The sequence below is a fragment of the Wyeomyia smithii genome, chromosome 3, assembly GCF_029784165.1.
Source record: "Wyeomyia smithii strain HCP4-BCI-WySm-NY-G18 chromosome 3, ASM2978416v1, whole genome shotgun sequence".
Taxonomy (NCBI): domain Eukaryota; kingdom Metazoa; phylum Arthropoda; class Insecta; order Diptera; family Culicidae; genus Wyeomyia; species Wyeomyia smithii.
In genome coordinates, this window is record NC_073696.1 from 9,422,384 (window position 1) to 9,447,436 (window position 25,053).

Sequence of the window (25,053 nt, forward strand, 5' to 3'; positions counted from 1 at the left end):
TAGAAAGCCAAAATTGTCAGTGTTAAACCAAAAACTGCCAATTTCCTCAACTGTCAACATCTGCGCCCAATCGAATAATATTGGGCTCTGGTGTAGCGGACGCTCTCGGAAAAGGAGCAGAATGTCAAAGTTAACAAACAAAACAATGCAAAGCCTTAGTGCTACATTCCGATTCGGAACTACTGTTTTATAGACTTCGCAGCCTACTGTTTAGTAGGCTAGCGTTACGATTCTCCTGACACTAACAAAGTCTCTCCCGAGCCGAGACTCGAACCTACGACAACTGGCTTGTTAGGCTAGCATCGTACCTCATGACCAGTTGAGAGAGCTAACGCACATTTTCATCAAATTTGAACCAAAGCTGCCAGCAGGATAACCGAGAAGGCTATACAAAACCTAATTGATGGACTGGGAGGGCAAAGTACGAGATTTTACCATACTCCAAACATCTTAGACACTTGCGATGTTTGATAACTATTTTCATTGATAATACAAAATTGTTTCAAGTAGATTGAACACTCAATATAAGAAGAGCTGGAGACAAAATATTTGAGAGAATTCAGATTAAATCAATTTTTAGGTTAGCTTCTTTGTTTCTGCTGTGGATTAATAAAACTAAATTCTGCTAGTAATTAAAGGAGAGTAGCCAATTTTAAACAAAAATCTGCTTAGAGTGCCGAAAACTGATAAAATAACTTCTATCATGAGAAGAAAATCTCAATCCAAAATCAGATCGTATAGGCATAGTTTTTTCAAAGCTTTGTGGATGCTGATGGGCATTAATGAAATCAGAAATAGTATGAGTATATTGAATTGAATTGGTGTTATCATCCCACTGAAAAGCTTTCGCTGTTTGTCAATAGATGGCGTAAGTGCTGGTCGAATTTGACGTATCTTAAGCGCGATAAACCAAAGTGAGATATATGGCAAACAAACCGCATTGATACGTTGGCGATTTTATTGTGGCGTCATATGATTTTAGTAGTGTGAAAATATTTGATGTATATTTAATTTTAGCTGTGTGAAAATATTTGAAGTTTGGATGATGGTAATGCACCGAGTTACAAAAAAGTTGAAGAGGTTGTGTATGAGACACGACCACAAGGTTAACGTAGAATTGCGACAGCCTGTTCAATGTTGATTTACTTCTTGCAATAGGTTAAGGAAAATACTCTATTGGAATTGATCCGTTTGATAATCTGACGCGGAAGATTTCAGTAATAATTCTTAGAAAACGATAGACTTTCTTGTATCAATATGTTAATGTCAGTAACTCTTCTTCAACAGTAAGAAAATAGCTCTCCAAAAATAAAATGGTAACTGGACCCCCTGAATATCGAATAATTTTTGTCGGTTTTCATAAGTTGGATTTCAAAATGGCACTTAAGGTCGTTTTCTAGCCTCTGTGCATTATTTCAATTACGGCAATACACATATTGGATGGCGTCATTTTATACTGTTTTTCAAGAACCAGAATTCACAATCTTGATCCCTTAAATAGTGCCTGTAGTTGATTCTCGTTAACTGACGCATTTGACCATTTTTACTGTTTTTTTGAAAACCGGGAGTCACTATCTTGAATTTCAAAATAACGTCTGAAGTTTATTTCCGGCCTCTGGATACCACCCCGGTTACGGTCGTGTTTAGCTCTAATGGATCAAAATCGGTATTAACAAGGGTCTACTGTTCCCAAAAGTACAAGTGTTAGCATCATGAAGTCCTATTTTTGTAGACGCCTAGCTAATTATCTAGTCAATCGACTGTAGGAATTTAGGAAATTCGTTGGAAACTGAATGAGTTTTGAGCATTCGAAAGTTGATCGATGTTCCCATTTTTTGAATTTGTACCCCTACATAAGTTGCCTTAAGACGTAATTCAACGTCAAAATTTTACGGAAATTCTGCTCTTATGAAACAACGACGGTTCCGTCACTTTTAAAACAGTAGTTTTTAAGTTGAAGACTGTTCATGTGACGGAAGGTCGAAAACTTTTGAAGACGCAGAACTGGAAGAATTACTCGATGAGGATCCATGCCAAACGCAGGAACAGCTTGCTTCAGAATTAGAAGTTACTCACCAAGCCATTTTCAAGCGATTGCATGCTTCGGGAGTGGAACTTGGGTTCCGTCCTGTTAAAAACTACTCTAGTGGCAAAACAAAGGGGTTTTTTCCGTCGCATCGTGACGGTTGTTGAAAAATCTAAGAAAAGAATGTCAAGGAGGCTGCCCGACCATGCTTCTACGTCATCGGCTCGGCCAAATATATAAGCTGCAGAGGTTGTGCTGTGTATTTGGTGGGGCCAAGTCGGTGTTATTTGAGCTGTTGCAACTGAGCGAAACCATCATTGAAATGGTATCGACTTCAATGATACGATTAAGCTGAGCATTGCGTGAAAGACGCAATACGGATAGTGGCACGAAAAAGTGATTTTACTGCATGACAACGCTCGGCCTCAACCGCGAACCTTGAATAGAAACGCTAAAATAAGAAGTTCTACTCCACCTGCCATATTCCCCAGATATTGCGCCGTTTGATTATTAATCGTTCAGTTCGATGGCACATGATCTGGATGATCAGCATTCAGCAGTTCTGCTCATAAAAAGACAATGAAAAATGGCACGATTCGTGGATAGCCTCCAAAGATGAACATTTGTATCCTAAGGGTATTCGAGCTCTGTCATAAAGATGAGACAATATTGTAGCTAGCGATAGGCAATACCTACTTTGAATGAAAAATAATAGAGTAAAAAACAGTTGCTCCAAATTCTCGATAGTAATGTGCTTCCATGTAACCGTAAGTTGTCATCATTTCTTTGAAAGAAATAAGGTTTTCCGTTCCCGCTCGAATTACTATCGAATAAATCCTTTTCGGTTTATTTCAATCTAAAATATGAATATAAACAGTGATTTTTTAAGAATTTGGTTTTTCTTTAAAAACAAAACGCATGAAAATTACAAAACTGTATGAAATCTTAATTTGAGCCGATAAATTGGTTTATGCCATTTACTTTTTAAAAATAATTTCATTCAAATGTTGGCCACGGCTACGTTTTAAACGGTCCATACGAAAAGTCAAATTTTGGGTCACTTTTTCGAGCATTTCGGCTGGTATCTCGCGAATTATGCGTGTAATGTTGTCTTCCAAGGCTGGAATGGTTGTTGGATTATCCGCATGGACGAGAACCTTAACGTAGCCCCACCCAGTGTTAAATCGCATGATCTAGGCGGCCAATTCACCGGTCCATTTCGTGAGAAGAATTGCTCACCGAACTCATTCCGCAATATGTCCATTGATTCGCGCGATGTGTGGCAGGTTGCTCCGTCTTGCTGAAACCACATGTCAACATTCCATTTCCGGCAAAAAAAAAATCAGAAATCATCGCTCGATAGCGAGCGCCATTGACCGTAACGTTGCGATTTTGATCATCTTTGAAAATGATGCCTCCAGCGTGTAAACCGCACCAAACCGTGCATTTTTCTGGGTGCATTGGCGATTCTTGTATTGCCTCTGGTTGCTCTTCGATCCAAATGCGGCAATTTTGTTCATTAACATACCCATTTAACCAGAAATGAGCTTTGTCACTGAACACAATTCGAGCGGGGGCCTAGTGTGGTTGGTAACGTCTCCGCCAACCACGCTCGACGCCTGGGTTCGAATCCCACCGCCGACATAGGTGTCGATGGTTGTGAGGTGGCGTGATCCACTCACAACCAACCCAACTGGTCTAGATTCAAATAACATCCTAGCCGTTATCGGGAGATTTTCTGAGGCGAAAAATCTCTGGGATCACGCCTTCCATCGCATGAGTAAGTAAAGCCGTTGGTGCCGGTCCGTTAATTTAACGTGTCGTGAGTTAGGGTCCTGGGTGTGGAGTCGCCTCCCTGGGCATCGGTGATTAGCCACAACAGTGGCGGAACTATGCCGACGGAAAATAAGCGAGAATAAAAAAAAAAACTGAACACAATTTTTCGGTGAAAACATTTTTCACAGAGGACGAATTTCGGTGATAAAATTCGATTATTTGTAAGCGTTGTTCAGGTGTAAGTCTGTTCATGGTGAAATGGCAAACCAAACTGAGTACATAAGATTTTGACAGCTGTCAGAATTCCCGCGTGAACTGTCAAATCTGAATACACGAAAAACCAAATAGCAAAAAAATCACCCTTTATGTGAAAAAATTTATAGCTTCATTACTCTGCTAAATTTTCATGTAAGTTTTACTTGATTGCTCGAATTGCTGCCGGAAGTCTTGACTATTTCTATATTTCACACGAGTTTTCTGCTGTAAGAATTCATTCAAACAGAGGGCAACCATCGTGAAATACAATTACTTAGCGCGTGAATTGTGGAAATCGCTTAAAAGTTGCTCAAAGTTATTGAAGATTTTACTTGGAATCAAACTCTAGATGTTACTAATATTTTATATTTTAAAATGTGAAGCGGCTCTAATAAGGATTTGGATGCATGACTGGAAAAGTGTTACTAATTTTCGTAGTAAAACATGTAATTTATCTAAAACCATTCTAAAAGGGACTGTGATCAGGCACTATTTTTTAAAAGGGTATAATAATGTGAAAGGAGTCAGCATATCTTTTTTTAAAGTTATATTAGACTGTACTTTAGAATCACTGTGTTAGAACCAATCACTTCAAGGTTCTCAAAAAACAGTCTTACAAAGAATGCATTATTCAAGTTATTTCCTCGTTCAAATGATCTAAAGCGCTGTTGAAAATACTGTTACCTTTTAGTCTTTTATCTTTGTACGTTTCTACAATGGTAAACTTTTTTCATTTTTGTAATATTTCATCATGTTTTCCTGAGCGTTAATTCGACTTTGGAATCTTTGATTTCAGTGCGGTGCTGAAGGCGGCTTGAGAAATTCAGTGAAAGTAACCCAATTTTCATGTTTCAATCCGTTATGCTCTGGTAATTATATGTTTAATGTTTAATTAAAACTTCTGTACAAGACTTACAGAGAAATGCCGACAAAAAACTAGCAATTATGTACTTAAACCTCTATTTTATCAATCGTCGGTTTTTGTCCACACGACAAATAAAAGCTGGTGTTAATAAGCTGCTAACATCGCTTTGTGACGTGAAAATTATCTTTAAAGAGTCAGAATTCCTACCCAGATTACACAAACTTTGTCACGCGAATTATCGCTTTGTCACTCGAAAGACAATCTCGTCGAAAGTTTTTCGGCACAAAAGCGACCAACAAAAAAAAAAAAAAACCTGACCGCGACCAGACCCCGATTCCGGATCGGATGATAGCTCACGTTCGCGGACTCGGGTGGTGCGTCAGTTCCGACCCATTTTACGCTTTTATTTGTCAGTTGCTGTTATTGTGAAAAATCACGTACGAAGATCATCTTTCCTGCACAGGCAGAGAATGCATGCGGATCACGGACGTGCCAAAATTGGACTTTTTTGCCTTTTCTCTCTCTCTCTCTCGCTTGGCTACGACGACGGTCGCTACAAAGCTATGGGATAGTCGTTAAAAAAGAGGAGATTTTCTTTGTGACCAGTTGATCCAGTTGTTGTCTCTTTGGACAACGGTTTCTCGAAATTGAAAAGCGATAGAGTCCGATTGTTGGGATCTGGTAATTTTCTTGTTACGAATCAAATCCTACATCGTTTTTCTTGCAAACGGTGGGTGTAAACCATTAGCAAGACGGCTAAAGGAAATGAAGGAGGATCACTTTTTGCCGGATTATCTCGAGGATTTGGCCCCTGTCTGTTCGCCCTGGCCGAGATGTAATCCGGTTGTTGTTTGTATCACAAGAAATTAAATTTTCACTTCAAATGGGATTGGCAATGGATATAGTTATGCTGTCCCCGGAAGAACTGAATGGTTGCGTTTAACCAGGTGACCAAAATGGGAACGAACGAAAAAATCGTTGATAGGATCGGTTCGGCTCCGTGCGTGAGTGGACAATAGGGAACATTTTTCGTCACTTGTTTGAATGGACTCTGGGATGTCTTTATGGGTACCGAACACACCGGGCTGTTTCTTGGAATGCACCGAGAAGCTTAAAAAGATGCAGATCATTATCGGAACTAAACCGAGAGAAGGGAAAGTCAGATAATTTTTCACACATTAAACATGTTTTGGTTCTTTGTCGTATCATTTTCTCTGACATCTTAAAGATTAAAATTTACTAGAGTTCACAGAAGACACAAGCCAACCGACTCGTCTAGACCAGTTTGGGTGTGTGTCTCCGCTAAATCGATAAAAGTTCACTCATCAACCACTACCTGCTGGAATGGCGCTTCATCGTTTCTCCTTTCTTTCTTTCGCAGTACATGGATATGAACCTTCGCGGTTGGCTGGATGCGACACTGGAGACGGCCAACTGGTCCAAGAATATTCGCAATGCAAGCAGCTTTACAGCGGCCGTTAATGTGCAACAGATCTACAAAGATGGTTATGTAAGTTCTAGGAGCTTTCTCCACCTTCGTTGAAACTAATCACCCCCTACGTTTTTGGTTTTAGCTATGGTACGAAGTGATATGTGATATCAGCCCCGGACAGGAGCTACTGCTGATGCCCCGGATCCCGTCGCACCGGGGCGAGTCGTTGTTCGATGACAGGAGTGATCGTGGTTCGGGTAAGTTACTTTACAGGCCAGCCAGACCTAATAAGCTGTGACAGATGTTTTGGCAGAGGATTATGCCGAGGTTCATGGACGGACGGTTTAATTGAGTTTGAAAAGACGTGCGCCAGCAAAGCAGCGCTCGATTCGAACTCACCGCCAACAACAATGGGATCAGAAAAGGATTTCGTTATTGTACGGCAACCGATCCGATGCATGCGAAATGCAAATGAAGCGAATCGGTGGTGCCTTCGGGATTAACGACGACGATTGCTCAAAAGTGTGCGACTGGGGCAAATTGAAATAATTTTAATCTCCACGTTTAGATTTTTATCGCGTGTCACAAGTCGGTTTTCGCTGTTTTCAGGTCCGAGGCGCGATGCAACAGCTGTCGTTTGGAACATGCCGCTAGCCCTCTGCTGGCCAGAAATGGAATTAGTTCTAAATATGCTAATGTTTATGAGGTTTCCGTCGCTTCTTTTAATGCCAACAACCGTAAAAATTAGACACGGTTTGACTTTGTTTTTTTTCAACCCCTTTTCTGCCGGCGGTTCGGTTCACGTGTTTCGGCTAGAGATTGAACCAAATCGGGCGAAAACAAACTGCACACAGGGAAGTGATGATGATGATGTTTTATGCATTTGAAATTGATTCCCCTATTCCGTGGGTCTCGGAGTTTATCTCCGCTTGTTCCGGTGATGTGCTGGGTTTTTTGCTATGCCGTGCGCTGCTCGTTCTTTTGTTGACATTTATATTTTGCAAATTAGGCGACGACGACAATGACAACGAGAACGACGGCGACGTTGACGACACGGTCGGTCGCGTTGCGCTTCGGTAATAAAGTCATAAAAAATTATTGTTCCGTGATCAGGCAAAAAACCGTGGGACAAATCGATTTCGGCCCATGCTACACTTTCTGGGCGGGATTGGGCGATTGAATTATGGACTTGCGAGTGTGAGCATTCGGAAAGGATGTTCGGTTGTAAAAGTTGAGGAAATATTAGAGAAAAAAAACTAGGTCTTCAATTATCTGTTTGTTCTTGTTTCCGGTTAGAGTTAGGCTGGCGTAGGTTTATTGAGATCATTAGGAAATCTGGCTGTGTCAAATTTATTGGACAAATTTATACTAAATTATGCTATATTATGTCGTGGCATAAAAAAAATAGCTATAACAGCTGATGTTGGTAGAACACTAAAAAATTACAATGTTGTTTTACTATTCATGAACATGTGTTTTGTCTAAGACAAAGAAGCTCTTAAACGATTAAAAGTAAATTAATTGCTAACACATCATCGTTAAAGATCAATAGCATAACACCAAGAGAAAAAATTGTTCATATCCGTGATAGAAGACACTTCCGTCGTCCCGCATTGCTATCATTACCAACTCGACCGTAACCAATTTATTTCGGCAAACAGTTCGAAAAACACAACAAATCTTGACCTCTCTCCACACTCACGAATGCCAATGCGTGTACACGAGCAGCAGCAAACGCTTTCGCTCTTCATTAGTGATCATCGTGTCGCCATCGTGTCCTGGTTTACGGACTCGAAGAGGGTGACGCACCGACCGCTTCCGAAACGGCATGGAAACAGGCAGCAATCATAATTTATGACCGCATGTCCGCATGAGATATCCTGACTGAGCCCAGCACTGCAGACGGGCGGAATCACGGTCCGTGACCTGGACACGAGCGAGCGAGGCGAGCGCAATCCGCAGTTGTCCTTTGATTGTGGCTTAGGGCAGATTGATTGCGGTGATATCAAACGACAAGCAGCAAACTCTCCACGGGGTAACGAAGTCAATTACCGAATCTCTCGAGCCAACAATTCTGATCACTGATAGAAATTACAAGCTTTTGTTTCTCGCTCGGTCGAAACTTTTTAATGATATCAACTCGCCAACATCTAAATTATCGAGAAAGCCCCTATCCTTCGATTGCGTTAGGATTTTCGACTACGCATCAACGGACAGGAAAAAAGCGTTTAAAATGCTGTTAATGATCGGAAACGATGCACCGGGATGCACGCGCCTATCATCCCTCCGGTGCGTACAATAATTTATCAATTCACACCCAACACAGAACAATCCACAGAAGCGACAGCAGAAGCAGCAGCACTATTAATCCCCTAAGTGTGAAATTACGGTTTGCTTCCCCCCGAGCCGTCATAATGATGATCCGATAGCCTTCATATTTTTCATGTTTTTCTCACCCTCCGCTAATCGATGCGCATGTTGGTGGTGTGTCGTTTTACATGTTGCAATAAATACGAATAGCACGGTGACATGGATCGGGGACTTGAACAGATCCCTCTAATCCACCCCTATCGTTGTTACATCACACACTCTCTGGACGGGATTCCGAAGCAAACAAAACAGAGAAAAAAATGTGTGTCACTCGCTTATCACATCGAGATTCGACTTGCTATCCTCTATAACAGTTGCACAGTTGAATGCTTTCTAAGTTTGGTCAAATTATTTCGTAATGTGTTGAGCTGAACGGAAAACAATTGATGGAAGTTGTAACTCGTAGCCTGTAGCAGCAGCCAGCAACAGCAATCCCACATATTCCGGGTGTTAATCCTTTATACCAACTAATAAACTGTCAGCTTTTACCTCGCCCCGACTTCGATTTGTGATCTCTATTGTCCCGCTGCCCTGTGGCTGGCTGGCAGTGGAGATAAAAATGCATACACGGCGGCTCACACAACAGAGACTGAGAGGGACCCAGTCCTATGTTGACAGAGTGCCCCGAGCCGAGAGATGGAAATGTGGCAAATTCAATTAAGTCTAGGCTGGCTTACCCATTATTTTTATTACGTGAGCCACGAGCGCGCGCACATTTCAAGGTTATAAATTGAGCCAACATGACAATGCCCCGCATTGCGGGGTTAACCCTTTCGGATGAAGCTGTCTGCAATGGGTGAAACGTTGCGGCCGGGTTCGGTGATTGATGATGGATTCGATGGAATCGATCCGTTTCTGGAGACAATATGCTGATTAATGAATGGTGGATCGATGGCTGGCTGGCTAAGTCGCACACTCCGGCATCTGTCCTCGGGCTGTTATGCCGGGTGGGTTCTCTGCGTGTAATGTATACCTCTATTGCACCTTCTACGGCCTCGCAGGCTCAATCGTGGGTGATGGTGAGTTGTGGATTTTTTTCTCTCTCTGAGGGACGATAGTCTAGTGGTGGTACTTGAGATTGCGAAACTATGCGCGGTGGTGATTATTGTCAAGGACTAGATATTTTTAGATGATTGTTTGTTAGGGAAGTTTTAGTTATTTTAGCTTTCATTCTGTTATTCTAAACGCACTGTATTTTTACTCAAAGTAAACTGAAATCTTTTATTTAGATAACAATGATCATTTCGAGGGTAGACATATTTGTCTTGTAAAAAATGTACGAAACGTAAATTGCTTCGTGGAAAGAATACGTACCGAAATTTTCTCGTTAGAAATCCTTAACTATTGTTTGAATTGCCAGTTTTTCGCTACTTCTTGGCGTTGGAATTCATATTTTTTGTTGGTATTTTGCTGCATTTTCATGGTTTTTGTTGTTACTTTTTCATCACTTACCATTGACTTCTTATAATATTTTTGTTTATAGTTTTTCCTCTATTTTACTAGTATCCTTGATTAGCTTCATCAATTTCCTCAGTCCGATCAGTCCATGCCTTTTTCTGCTATCTTTTTATCCTAGTTTAAAATTAGTCTTCTGCTAAGTTTGTGTTTCGACGTAGAACTTCGCCTTGAAGGAAGCTCTGGAGGAGTGTAAAAAAATTAAAAACCGGAACAGGGAACGAAATCGTGTCCAATTTCAAATGATAACACTCAGTTGTTTTTCAACCGATTTCTTTTTTTATTATAGTATAATTAACTCTTCCGTGGATGCATCACCTCCTGCTATTTGTTTCCATCCAACACAAGATGAATTTCATTGTCTTCTTTCCGAGCCGCAACATGATACAACGAATTATTCTGTTACCTGGCTAAAAGCGCCATTGGTTCTTTTCCATTGCCATTGTTTGCTAATACGAAATGAGATTCATGTTTTGGACATTCGTATTACATACGGAATAATATCTTGTCGGTAGCATTCATAAAAACGTAACGTTCCTAGAGGGAAGTGAGGGTGTCCTCTAGGTTTATGGAAGGTTACGTAGAGTAGGAGGGGGGGGGGGGTATGACGTTGATCATTTAAAAAATCCGAAATATTCTCTTGCCTTCCTCTCCGGAGAATCATTTTTACTAACCACGGAAATACGTCGAGAAGAACTTGTAAGAAGACAATTGAAAACCAAGAGGCAACCAGGACTGATGAAAATACAGACTATTACAGACCAAGGTTGACGAAAAAGATTTCAAAATAAATTTCCGATATATAAAATTGTTTTCCCTGATTTTTACGTGAAAAATTTTGGGGGAATGGGAGGCTCTTTCTCGCCATTACGTAATTTTTATCGGAGTTGGGTTGTGGCGTTATGTTTTCCTACATACGAAGAGTGAGGGTAAAAAATAGAATTATTTTGCGTTACGTAATCGTAAATGGTCACGGTAGTAGAACAACTTTTCACTGCGATAATCATCTTCTGTTTATTCTGACAGTAGCAAGGCTCGCTGTCTACATACATTCGACGACGTTTTTACCTTAAACGTATTTTGACATTTTTCCTAGAAATAAGAATTTCGCACATTGGTTGAGGATATTTTGGAAATCATTTAAATCACTGATATTGTAATAATATTTCTCAACATAAATAGAACGGAGGTAACAGAAATAGGCCAAAATAACATCACCAAACGAATGACACTGTGCATCTTTTCGATGTGCGAGTGTCAATTGACCATCTGTTCTTTTTGTGAGAGGCGGCGGTTGTTCTACTTTTAAGAGCGAAAGCCTACTGCGACGCACACTAAAGAAGCGAAATAAAATGTAAATGTTGACCGTTTATAAGCCTGCTTGTGATTGGTTTTTCCATATAATTTTTAATCTATTTTTTTACTAATGTGCAATTGTAAAACTACCAAAGGTTTGAAGGAAACTTCACCTATTGATTAGCGTTTATGTTCAGGATCTGTTCAGTAAAAGAACCAAAACATGCATTTAAAACGGCATATGACACGTATGGCTTCACTCTATACAATCCTGTTCTCAGCTATAGAAGCAAGTTGGTGATTGATTGAATACTGCAGAAGCCAATAATGATTGAATTTCAACTTAACGCTTCATCAATTTACTATTGAAAAGATGTGGTAAATATAATACCATAGGTCTGTGGCAACATTTGCGTTTGGTTTTAAATTCGTTCAGTGGCAGTATTTTTTTCTCTGGACACAGCACTGCGACCAGAGATTAGATCTATTGTGATATTTTTTCGTGTTGGGTATTTTTGTCACTCACTGCGACCAATTTTTTGATATTTTGTGACAAATTGTGATATTGCCCAAGTGTTTTCTGTACTTCCCACGAATTATTATTGGCAGTATCACTATTGAAGTAAGTGATACGCTTATCATTCATATCCTTGCATACGTATTAGTTTTACCTTTCCGTTTCAAGCTCACTGCTCTACTATACCGAGCCTCTGTCTATCCTAACAATATCGCCTAGTTACAATTCCCTGGGGAGAACTTTCATACGTTACTCACAACAGTTTTGTTATAATAGGGGCTTATTTTTGTTAGAAGGAGAGTCCCATGCCATGCTAGAGTCCTTTGACAATCAAATGGCCTGATTCTACTAAGATTCGAACCCTCGACCACCCACTTACCAAAGCGGACTCTGTAACCCTGCGACTACGGAGCTCTCCAAAAGTGGCAGCAACATAATATGCATTTGAAGAGGGCACATTTCCGTTGTACTTTTCACAGTACGCCAGCCCACTAAAGTAAGATGTAGTCCTACGTCAAAAAAGAAATTCACTACGATCTTATCATTTGCGATCACTATCGTATATTGTTGCAAAAAATTCAGGCTTCTTACGTTCTTTTGATTTTTGCACAAATTTTCTCCTCTACCTGTTAAATGCCTACCATTCTCTCACACAGAGTGAGTAACTATCCCCATTTAGACGTAGAGTAACTATTTCAGTCGCAGAGTACATTTTCACTCTCAATCATCGCTTGCGAAGGGTAAACAATTGTTTTCTCTCTCAGTTTAAGAGGAAGCAGTTTTCGTTAGCTTCTCCATTAATTAAAGAGAAGTTGTTTAAAAACAAAACATTTAGGTTCACATTGAAGCCACTTAACACACCTCAACCGTCTGAATTTAATATTATAGGAAGATTCACAACTCACCATGGGTGCGTATTCTGCAAAACGTTTGATTTTATACTGTTTTTACCGCACACCTGAGCTATTTATAAAAGTTTCACTGGGCTTCTGCTCTGACAAATTTGGAGCGTTTTTTGCCAGAGAAACTATTACTCAACACTCTCTCTACAGCAGATGGTGTGATGCACATTGGATGTAAGCTCACGTTGTTAGGAGGGGAAAGAAAACTGTTTTCTCTTTCAGATGAAGATGCGTAAAACAAAGCCTGAAGAAATGTTACAAACAGTAATAATTGGATTCCGGCTTAGCAGTCATCAATCTCTAAATTCAGAACGAAATTGTTCATATTCGTCACAACGTTTCAGCACTTGTTGGTGCCTTCATCAGGGGTAACTGTGAAAGGGTCTTTTTCTTACTTACGTTTACGTTAACTTAGGTTTTAAGTTTATGTTTTGGTGTTGATTCATACAAATTACTTTCGAACTACGTCGTTTGTTTGCTACCTTTTACCTTCTTGTTACTCCTAGTACTGTCTATTTATAGACGTTCCTAACTGCATATTCGTAATATTTTGCCTGTTTGTTAATGTTCAGATAACTTTCACAGAAAATAATGTTTATTATTTTAAGACTATTTCTTATAACTTCTCTTTCTAACTTTAAACAAGTCATAGTGTCTTGACGTAGAATTACATTTTACGGCAACATACAGGCTGTTATGGAGCTCACCTAAAATCCTCTAAGGATTGATGAAATAAATCTTTCTACGCATATGACAAACTTTACTACAGAGTTATTCCCTTTTTTTCTATTTTCGGTTATGTTAGCCTTAAACGAGGTCTGACATAAAAAGTATGATAACTAGCTCAATTTTGTTGGTTTCGTTGGAAAGCTATGAAAATAATTAATAATTAATAGTGTCTAAAAAACGTTGAATAAGAAAGTATAAGAAGCACCTAGAAAGGAATGAACGTGAAATCAATTGTATTTTGAGAACTAAACTGCAATTTTCTCTCTGAAATGCATGATAAACATGGGTTTTGTTGTTAACTTAATTAAACATTGAAGTCTAAAATACAAGTTGTTATTTGACACCGAGCATCTAACTCTTTTTCATTAGCTGTTATTTCAAAATTCTGCGCTTTCATTTAGTGTAGTAGGATTCATAATTTTCTGCTCCACTGTGTTTACGTACAGCACAGCCGAAGCTAAAGTATTATTTGTTGTTCTTGTTTTACTCGCTCTAGTCAACAAAGACATACATACCGGAAGTCCTAACTCTCAGTAGTCACGTATAAAAGTTAGCATGCAAAAATTCAGTCTTCATTGAAGCAAGAGAACGGTTGACTCTTACTGGAAACTGGGTCGACCCGCAGCGTTTCACAGCAGGCGGACCAGCCGGCGGATCGCAGCACTGCACAGCATTACTGGACATATTTGTAATTTTGTCCGGATCCGTCGTATTTGCTTTTACCATTTGGCTACTGATGGCTGTGAGTGTTCAGTTTTACCCACGCTGTTTTGTTTCGACGGTGAAGTATTACCTACAACTGTGTTCCAGCAAACTTTAGCAATATTTTCGAATGATTATAATCAGCTTTTATCAAGCGATTGACAACGAATTCGGAAGCACAACCCTCACGATACTTAAAGAGTATGCAACAAGTAATAAAAAATATGGCAATATGATAAGTCGAAAAAAGTTTCTCGTAAGATGTCGGAGGAGAGGTATATTCCCAAACCATATAAAAAACTCATTCAAGTGTGTTTTCGCGTTGCTCGAGACCGAAAGCCCATTCATAAACAAGTTAAATAGGAGCATCAACAGGTTTAAGAAGTCACTCTTAAATATCGAAATCAGACAGACCTACTATACAATAAATAAGCTTCAGAACGAGCTCAAATCGTTGAAAGGACAGATTGTACATATCCTGCCTGAACATATCGCACAGAGCTTTCTTCGGTTCCAGGATAATTTTTTGCAAACACATACCGAACACAGCACGAAAACCACTAAACGAAAATTTGACAACTTGCTCTCCGTTTCCGTGGATCGAAGCAATCCGCCAACCCCCAATGGTAACCCAAAAGCAGTTCACAACGCTATATCAACAACAATTCCACCAGAAACTGAGGTTTTGTTGAGCTTAGGACCGAAGTTCGCTTTGCCATATACCTCCGTCACTGACGTGCCAGTTTTCCACTTGATCGCGGATTTGGAAAATGTCCTTATTTCCAATCCGGATGAATCAGTGCGAGATCGTAATCGATGCAATGTCGTCAATATGATTCAGAAATATCTGCACACGTTTGATTCAGCATCATACGATCCTCTGAACGCATTCTTACAACATGCCTGCAAAATAACAAAGCGCTTCGTCAAAGATAACCCAGACACGATTATTGTTCAGTCTGACAAGGGAAAACAAACCGTTATAATGTACAAAATGATTACAACTCAAAAATGCTACACCTACTGTCTGATGAGAACACATACAAGCCGACTAAAACCAACCCCACATCAGGTTTTCAAAAGCAAAACAACGATTTGGTAAATCGACTGCTAAACTTAGAGTTGATTGATTCAACAACAGCCTATCAGCTACGCACCTTGTCATCGCATTGCCAAAGAATATATGGACTACCGAAAGCACATAAGCAGGACCTACCGCTCCGGCCAGTCGTACCCAACATCGGAGGACCATCATACATGCTGTCTAAATATATTGGACGCATCGTGCGAGCATCGATTGAGTGTGAGTATAATGTAACAGACTCTTTCAGTTTCTGCGAGTACATTAATACGGTACGACTGCCACCAAGCTACATTCTTATTTCGTTGGATGTGGTATCTCTATTCACTTGCATACCCAGGAGTCTAGTAATACACACAATAATAACCAAATGGGATAGAATCAAACGACACACGAAAATCAACCTTGATTTTTTCATTGAAATTGTAAATTTCTGCATGGAATGTAGCTACTTCTCATTTCGTGGACAGTACTTCAAACAGATCTCTGGAACCGCCATGGGGAATCCCTTCTCGCCAACTGCAGCTGATTTAGTTATGGAATTATTGCTTGAAGAAGTGGTAGAACGGTTGAATTTCCCGCTCCTACTTTTGAAAAAATATGTAGATGACTTAATCCTTGCTGTGCCCGCAGACAAAGTCGAAGAAGTTCTAGATGTTTTTAATAGCTATGACAGCAACCTACAGTTTACGTGTGAAAGAGAAGAGGAAGGTAGAATTTCATATCTCGACATGGTGCTAGTCCGCAAAGCAGACCAGTCCATCAAAACGGAATGGTATTCCAAACCCATGGTCTCGGGTAGATTCCTGGACTTTTTCTCTTGTCACCCGTTGCATATGAAAATGAATGTGGTTGCCAACTTTATCATGAGAGTACGAAAACTCAGCACAAACCTCCCCCCAAAAGCGATCAACGACATCATAGACGAACATCTTAAGGTCAACCACTATCCTTTATCGCTGCGAAATAGATTGCAGAACAGACTAATGAGGAAGAACGTACAAGATGCCCCAGCAGAAACATTGCCAACAACATACAAACCTATGCCATACATCGACAGAATAACGGCGCGCATGAAGAAATCACTGCGTATAGATTTCCCAGAAATTACCCTCGCTACACGTAATGAGCACACCATAAACCATTTGTTCACGAACACCAAAGATCGGATCGCAACATTAGATCGCAGCAACGTCATTTACAAAACTCCCTGTGCCAACTGCGATGCGTGCTATGTTGGACTCACTACACAGCATCTCAAAACAAGAATCAGCAACCACCGGTCAAACATTAAAAAAATGGATGAGCTCAAGTCAAACGAACATGCCACCAGCCCATCTACTATTGCCAAAATACATCACCTGAGGGAATAAACTGCTTTACTCCAACACAGCATCGACGAGAACCATTCATTCAAGTTGAATGAGGTGTGTATCCTGGATGAACATAGGCGAAAAACAGCGTTGAACGTGTTGGAAATGTGCCACATTATCACGAACGATCATACGGTCAACAAACGCAGTGATGTTGAAGGCTTAAGCACAACATATACAGCAATCATGCAACACGTCAAGCGGAGTACAGAAATAAACAACAGAAAACGTCAACGGTCACTGACAGCTTCCACCGAGTGTCACACAGCATAACTTGTGCGCAATAGAGTTTGCATGCAAGGTTGCTGGTTACGGAAAAAATGGTTTAGTATGATTGAGAGTGCTACGAGTTCCGCTTCGTTAAAGTGTACAGTTTTTAATTTGTTTTTGACGTTGACTAACGTCTATATCGAAGTTAGGCCCCTGAATTTGAAAATCTAGTAATTCAACCAGGGAAAACCAGAGAAAAGTGGTCAGGTTTTGAGCGCTTATTTTGCAGTCATCTATAATCAGGTTTTCGAGGTTTTGGCATCAATCGATCAGAAATTCTTTTACGGTTAAATTTATGTAACAAAAACAAACTTTTGTTTGAGATACACTATTGAAAAATTGGTAATTAATATCGATTGTCTAAATCATACCGCGCAGCCAATCACTACCTCTCTTCCCAAGCACAGTCGACACTAACGGATACAATCGATCTGACTTTGTTGTTATTGTTGTTGTCACTTTCTGTTTCCGATGTTTATGCTGCTGCTAGCGGAAAAAACTTTGCAAATATGCATTTTTTTGTTGGTGTTAATATTACGACAGCGGCCGGCGCCCCAAAACCGCACCAGTGACATGCGGACGCTAGGTGATAGCAGCTGAAAGGAGGAAATACAAAATAGTACCGGTGATCTCGTGCCGGTTTCACCCGTTATGCTGGTGGCTTTAGTAGTAAATGGCTACTGCAAAACACTTAAATGGCTGGAATTCTGGACGGACTAACCAGGAAACTATTGGCTAATTGAATTTTCTGTTTTACCAAATGCTGCTGCAAGCGGAAAAAACCTTGCATAAATGCATGTTTGTGTTGGTGTTAATATTACGACAGCGGCCGGCGCAGCTTTCAAGGAAAATTTTTCATTACCATTCTATCACCTATGTAGCCCCTCCTTCTTTTTATTAATCTGACGAAGCCTTGGTATAAAACGTACCGTTCGAACATTTCACCCCATCAGTTTCATTACTAAACCGTACCGGCTACATACGGACGCTATCTTGAAAGAATTCTGGACGGACTGACCAAAAACATGGATATATTCGGCACCTGGCCCCTTTTGGTGCCTCGAAATTTTGTTACAGAAGCGGCTAATTGAATTTTCTGTTTTACCAAATGCTGCTGCAAGCGTAAAAAACCTTGCATAAATGCATGTTTGTGTTGGTGTTAATATTACGACAGCGGCCAGCGCAGCTTTCAAGAAAAATTTGTCTCTACCATTCCATCACCTATGTAGCCCCTCCTTCTTTTGACGTTGACTAACGTCTATATCGAAGTTAGGCCCCTGAATTTGAAAATCTAGTAATTCAAGCAGGGAAAACCAGAGAAAAGTGGTCAGGTTTTGAGCGCTTATTTTGCAGTCATCTATAATCAGGTTTTCGAGGTTTTGGCATCAATCGATCAGAAATTCTTTTACGGTTAAATTTATGTAACAAAAACAAACTTTTGTTTGAGATACACTATTGAAAAATTGGTAATTAATATCGATTGTCTAAATCATACCGCGCAGCCAATCACTACCTCTCTTCCCAAGCACAGTCGACACTAACGGATACAATCGATCTGACTTTGTTGTTATTGTTGTTGTCACTTTCTGTTTCCGATGTTTATGCTGCTGCTAGCGGAAAAAACCTTGCAAATATGCATTTTTTTGTTAGTGTTAATTTTACGACAGCGGCCGGCGCCCCATCATTCTGATTCCAAAACCGCACCAGTGACATGCGGACGCTAGGTGATAGCAGCTGAAAGGAGGAAATACAAAATAGTACCGGTCATCTCGTGCCGGTTTGACCCGTGATGCTGGTGGCTACTGCAAAATACTAAAATAGCTGGAATTCTGGACGGAAACCAGTAAACAAGAAATCGGCAACTGGCACCTTTTGGTGCCTCGCAGTTTTATAATAGAAGTGGTTAGTTGAATTTTATGTTTTACAATTGCTGCTGCTAGCGGAAAAAAACTTTGCAAAAATGCATGTTTATGTTGATATTAATTTCACGACAGCGCTAGGTGTTAGCAGCTGATAGGAGGAAAGACAAAATAGTACCGGTCATCTCGTGCCGGTTTCACCCGTTATGCTGGTGGCTTTAGTAGTAAATGGCTACTGCAAAACACTTGAATGGCTGGAATTCTGGACGGACTAACCAGGAAACTATAATCGGCAACTGGCACCTTTTGGTGCCTCGAAATTTTGTTACAGAAGCGGCTAATTGAATTTTCTGTTTTACCAAATGCTGCTGCTAGCGGAAAAAACCTTGCAAAAATGCATGTTTGTGTTGATGTTAATTTCACGACAGCGCTAGGTGTTAGCAGCTGAAAGAAGGAAAGACAAAATAGTACCGGTCATCTCGTGCCGGTTTCACCCATTATGCTGGTGGCTGTTGGTAATAAATGGCTACTGCAAAATACTTAAATGGCTGGAATTCTGGACGGACTAACCAGTAAACGAGAATAATCGGCAACTGGTACCTTTTGGTGCCTCGAAATTTTGTTACAGAAGTTTTGTAAAAGAAGCGTTGCAATTACCTCTACTATTTGCTTCAATGGAATATTTTTTTTGAAGTAGAATACTTCTCTCAGGAAGTTCGGCTACATAGGGATGTGAAATGAAAATCTAAAACCGAAAAAAGTGAAAAATATGTCCAATTTCAAATGCTAATAATTCGGTTAGTATTCGATGGATTTCCTTCGTTCTTGCAGCAATAGATTGGAAAATCTTCTAAGATTCTTCCCAAAATAAGATAATTGTAATTTTATTATTCACACTATTGTACTATTGAAAATAGTCAAGCCTTGTCAAAACAAAAAATTCGACCTCTGATTGGTCGTTATATGCTTGCTTCCCAAGCACGGTCGACAGAATCATATACCTTGCAATTGAAAACATGCTATTTGGCCTATATAAGAGCCTGTTTCAGCCGGAGCCGCTCATAATAGTTCTAGACAGCGACAACAGCAGTCGTCCTTCCTTAGCAGCAGCACTAGCCCTGTGGTTGGTCACCACGTCTCAGGAGCAGCGCGGTTTTTCTCAGCGTGTGTCGCCAGACAGCCATTATTCCCCCCGTGTTGGGGCAGCATGACAATTGCCATCAGGAAATCCAATTTCGGAAATCAAAATGCCTTTTTTTAAGGCAAATAAACAAGTCATTGAAAGTTATTAATTTTTGTCAACGCAAGCGAGCATTCTGCGTTGCATCCTAGCAATTCAAATTTGTAGCACCCTTCTAATTTACTGAATGTGAAATAGCTTCCACAGTGCATGTTGCAGCTCAAAGGTTGTAATTAGCAACCGATTTTGAACCGCAACATGCTTTTTTCAAGGCAAATAAAAAAATAATTGAAGGTTAATAATTTTCTGGCATCAACACAAGCAGACATTCTGTGCGGGGTGCAATCAAATTCTGTTGTAGTTGTCTAATTTTCACTTTATTTAGTAAACCCCCCACTGTAGGGGCAGCGCAAAGGCGCGATCAGCATAACCGACATTGAATAATTAACTGCCCTGTTAGTACGCATTCACAAAAGCAGTTAGTTCGACTATGCAGAGCAAATATGAAGTCGATTCAATCAATCAGTATAAACAAAATTTCGTCGTCTCCCAGCTGCCAAGTTGCAACATGATGCAACACGCAACAGCGAGCAAACGAAATCGCTTGATGTTACAAACCGCAATAAGATACGGGTTAAAACCGTTGCGTGTGTGACTGACACGCAAGCAGCCGGGTTATCTTGCTTGTAAAAGTATTCTACTTCAACCTTGCGGTCGTGGCTTTGCATACAGCCTTCTTGTGATTTTTTTTTTTTTTATAAGAATACGGTAGTCAACGTCATGCGGTCGTGTCTTGAATACCACCCTCCTACTTTTTTTAATTTGCATAATGTAAGAAGCATGAATTGTATTTGATATCATGTTTAGCTAATTTAATGTATTTTTGGATGTTCTGTTAGGATGATTACTTTCTGTTTTGACAATTAATGCTCTAGAACCACTTCACAGGAAAATGGTCCTCTCGGTAATGATGTTATGTGCATAATTTATGTATTTGTTTCTAAAAATCGTTTTGATCTTAATTTACTTGTAGAGCCTTGATAAAGAATATATATTATTCGAAACGTCGGTGTAAGAGAAAAATATCGTTTTCTTTTCACATTTTAAAGACTGCGAAGCCGAAAGAAACTCCCCTGTATAATCAATTAAATAACGCTTCTTTTCAAGGCTACCAAACATTTCATAAAATAAGAGAGTTGAAAGAGAATTACCACTGAAATTTATCGCTTCACACTATTGAACTGAATCATCCTAATCGAGTGCACGGGCTATTGTAATTCTACGTCTAGAGGTCGTGTTTTTTAAACAACCTCTTTTTTTCTTTATTTGCTAACAACTTTTTACTCCTTTGTACGCCATTTTTTTTCCTGGATTTTTTCGAAGTTTTTCCTATAATTACACTACATTCTTGTTTTCATTTCAAAGATGATTCAAACCTCAAAACTTTCTAGTACCTATGGCGTTACTATCTTTTTCAAATATCAGTAGAACTCTTTAAATAAAATTATTAATCGTCATCGAAGAAATCCGTCGCTTTTATAGACCAAAAAGTTTAAAAAAATTGTTTTTTCATTATAATACTGTTTTTTTAGGTGAAAAATAGTTCGAAAATATGTTTCCGTTTTTTTTTGTTGTAAATAAGGGGCCATCCACATACCACGTGGACAGCTTTGGGGGGGGGGAAGGGGTTGGCTAATGTCCACGGTCCATACATTTTTTCTAGAATTTATATGGTCACTATCACTAAAAATCTGTCCACGTGGAATGTGGATGGCCCCTAATGTGATTTGTCTTACTTTTTGGGTAACTATGTATCTAGAAATTTAAAATGGCGTCCTAAGTTCATTTCTGGCCTCTGGGTGTAATACTCATAATACTCATAATGTACTCGTAATACTCATAATGGATGATATTTGGTCATTTTAAGTTGTTTTCCCGAAACTGAAAGTCGGCATCTTCGCAATCGAAATACCCGGATTAGGCAAAATTTGGACATTTTAGGATGTATTCCGGTAACCAGAAGTAGTCATCTGGATTTTTTGCGTGCTGTATTTGAAACATATTTATTTCATGGTATTTGCATATGTATATTTTGATGTATGTGTGAGAATGTTAGGTTTTAAAGGTTCGGTATAGTTGTGCTGTTGGCTATCAGAAATTCCTTATTTAGAGTGAAAGATGAAACTAGTAGAAATTTTCAAGGAGTATTTTTTCTCTTAAATCGTGTAAATATATTTTAACATATAATAAGTTTGAATGAGAAAGGTTGGGTCTCACCGCTGGGTGGATTAATTTGTTTTTTTTTTTGTTTTGAGCTGTGCTTTGCATTTTCTTTTTGGCTGAAAATTTTTATACGATACTTTATAATTTCTTCGGTTTGTTGCGCTTGATTTGTCCTGTCTTCAGTTTTCTAACTTTGTTGCTTTTTCCTCTAGTTTTTTTTCTGAATTCGTTTGCAAGTTAATTTCAGCGACGATTCAAACCTACCAAAAGTTTATTTTATTTAATAAGGGCTTTCTAATGCCAAGTAGTTCGGAAATGGTGTTGCTTTTGGTTTAAATCTTAGTGAAAATTAGAAAAATTTAGTGCCCCTAGCCATTATCAAAACGCGTCTACCTAAGTGAGAATTCGTATAGTAGTTGCTCACCGGGTTCGTCGCTTCGACGTTATGTTCACGAGAAAACTCATTTAAGTCTAATAAAAATGTTAGTGGCTGGGTTCACCAAAATTCATTTTCTTAAAGTTTCAGCTTTAGGGCTACACCTGTGTTGACCAGTGTTATCAATTGTCATCCCAAAAACCACGAACACTTTTATTGTTGAATAAGATTACGTTTTTAAGCGCAATGTCACTCAAAGTAGCTTTAAAATATGAATTCGATTTTCTTCTGCAAAAAATAATGTAAGTTTTAGTTTCAATGAGCAAGAAGTCATTAATTATTAGAAACCTAACGAATTGCGTGAATTCGCTCTGAATTTTCTAAGCAATTCGGAGATATATAATGAGGCTGTTATGTCCATAAGTATGGATTTTCTGGTCCAATAGATTTATTTTTAAATTTATCCAACCATAACTAAAAAATGTGCAACCTTTCCAATAAATTTGGGTAAGGTATTAGTGAAGTTTCATTTCAATGACGGTTCAAACCTACCGAATGTTTGTTTGGCTTTACTATGTTTTTCAAATATTAGTGAAATTCATGGATAAACGTTGTCAATCGTCGTTTCACAAACTCACAAGCTCTTATAGAGCAAAATTGATTTCTGATGCTGCTCTTTTATCTCAATCATCAAAATTGTTTTAAGCGAGATATGTCTCTATGCAAGAATTTTTTTATTGCCTTTTTCTGTAGAAAATAATGTGAGTTTTGGGTCTAATAATCGCAAGCTCATTATTCATCTTAAAATCAAAATATAACATATAAAATACAATAATCAAAATAATATATATGTATAAAATCAGAAGCAGAAGTGTAAATTCTCATTACTTTCTTTTATTTCGTTTCGTTAGTGTAGGTAAAAGTAGGTTTTCGCGCGTTAAAGTAGAACGGCCATCGGGTCTTGCACACAGAAGAAAAGGTAAAATAACTTTCGCGCATCGAAAAGATGCTAACTGTTATTCGTTTGGTGATATTATTTTGCTTTATTTCTGTGTACTTAATTTTTTTTGTTGAAAAATATTGTTACAAGACCAACAATGATATTACTTTCCAAAATGTGTGCGTAATTCTCATTGGAGGAATTGTCAAAATACGTTTGGGAAAAAAACGTTGTGGTGGTAAGTACTTGTTTGACATTTTGTTTAAGAATGTATTTAAACAGCGAGCCTTGCCAATGTCAGAAGAAAAGGAAGACGATTGCCACAGTGAAAAATAATTCTATCGTGAACATTCATAAGTACGAACTGAAGAAATATCGGAAGAACTATCACCATGATGGTAAAAATTTTTCTTAAATATATTTTCTCTTACAAATATTTTGTTCTTGGGTTATGCACGCAAATTGGGTAATGGAAACTGGCAGTATAATCAACTTTTAGTTTGCTATAAGTGCAAATAACTGGAAGACTAGTGGCTTATGTCTATATAAGAGCATCGTAAAATTTCATTTGAAGTTCTCCGAAGTCTACTTGTTCTAATGATGAATTAATCCCTGGAAAGTTATACTCAAAACAACAAGTTTTAGATATGTTTTTAGACACCTACTCTATGCCCTGTGCAATGTTTAAATCATGATATTGTTGAATGAAATTCGGTTGCATTTCAAAGTCGTGAACTTTATCTATCAATCAAAAATAGCAAAACAATGGCTAGGTAAAGATTTTTTTGCATAGAGGCCTGTTTGTAACTTAAGTATTGTATAACAATTACCCTGCTCTATGAATGAAGAAAAATGTAAAAATGTGTAGAGAAAACTACGTTGTTAGTGTTTGACATGAGTTTTAGTATTTTTACAATAATCATATTTTTTTATTATTGACAGAAGGCTTACCGCATACCAGTAACGCAAACTACAAAAATGGTCATCTTTTAATTTGCTTTCGTTACGAATATCTAGAAAATCAACTACAGCAAACTACAATATTTTATTCAAAGTTTTTAAAAAACCATTGTTTAATGATGAATAATTTCTGAGAAGTTACGAACAAGCTATTTTGTTAGTTGTTTATGTTATGGTTTTATTAAAAATCTAGTTGTGCTTTGAGCTGAAAATTTTATTTGTTACTTGAAGGTAATTAAAAATTGCAGAGTTCTAGATAATAATAGAAATCGAGAAGAAGGTAATTTCAAAATGTAAATTAATTCTGTTGAATAAATCTTATAAATTTTTCAGATTTTCAACACATTTTCAAAAGTAGTGGTACTTTCTTAATTAATTGGATCACACTTTTGAATCGTATAGCATTTTTAGGACGCCAAACATGTATCCAAATAAGAAAGCTTGAATTCGTGTTTCAAGTAATTCA

At 38.7% G+C, this 25,053-nt stretch overlaps 1 protein-coding gene across 4 annotated transcripts in view; it reads left to right on the forward strand.

The window, feature by feature from the left end:
• The window catches only part of LOC129731135 (transcription factor hamlet), a 196,751-nt gene that overhangs the window by 127,345 nt on the left and 44,353 nt on the right, over nt 1-25,053 (forward strand). For all 4 annotated transcript variants that reach the window (XM_055690915.1, XM_055690912.1, XM_055690914.1 and 1 more), the window contains exons 4-5: nt 6,304-6,432; nt 6,497-6,611. In XM_055690915.1, coding sequence (XP_055546890.1) covers nt 6,304-6,432; nt 6,497-6,611 — 244 coding nt within the window. The remainder of the gene's footprint in view (nt 1-6,303; nt 6,433-6,496; nt 6,612-25,053) is intronic.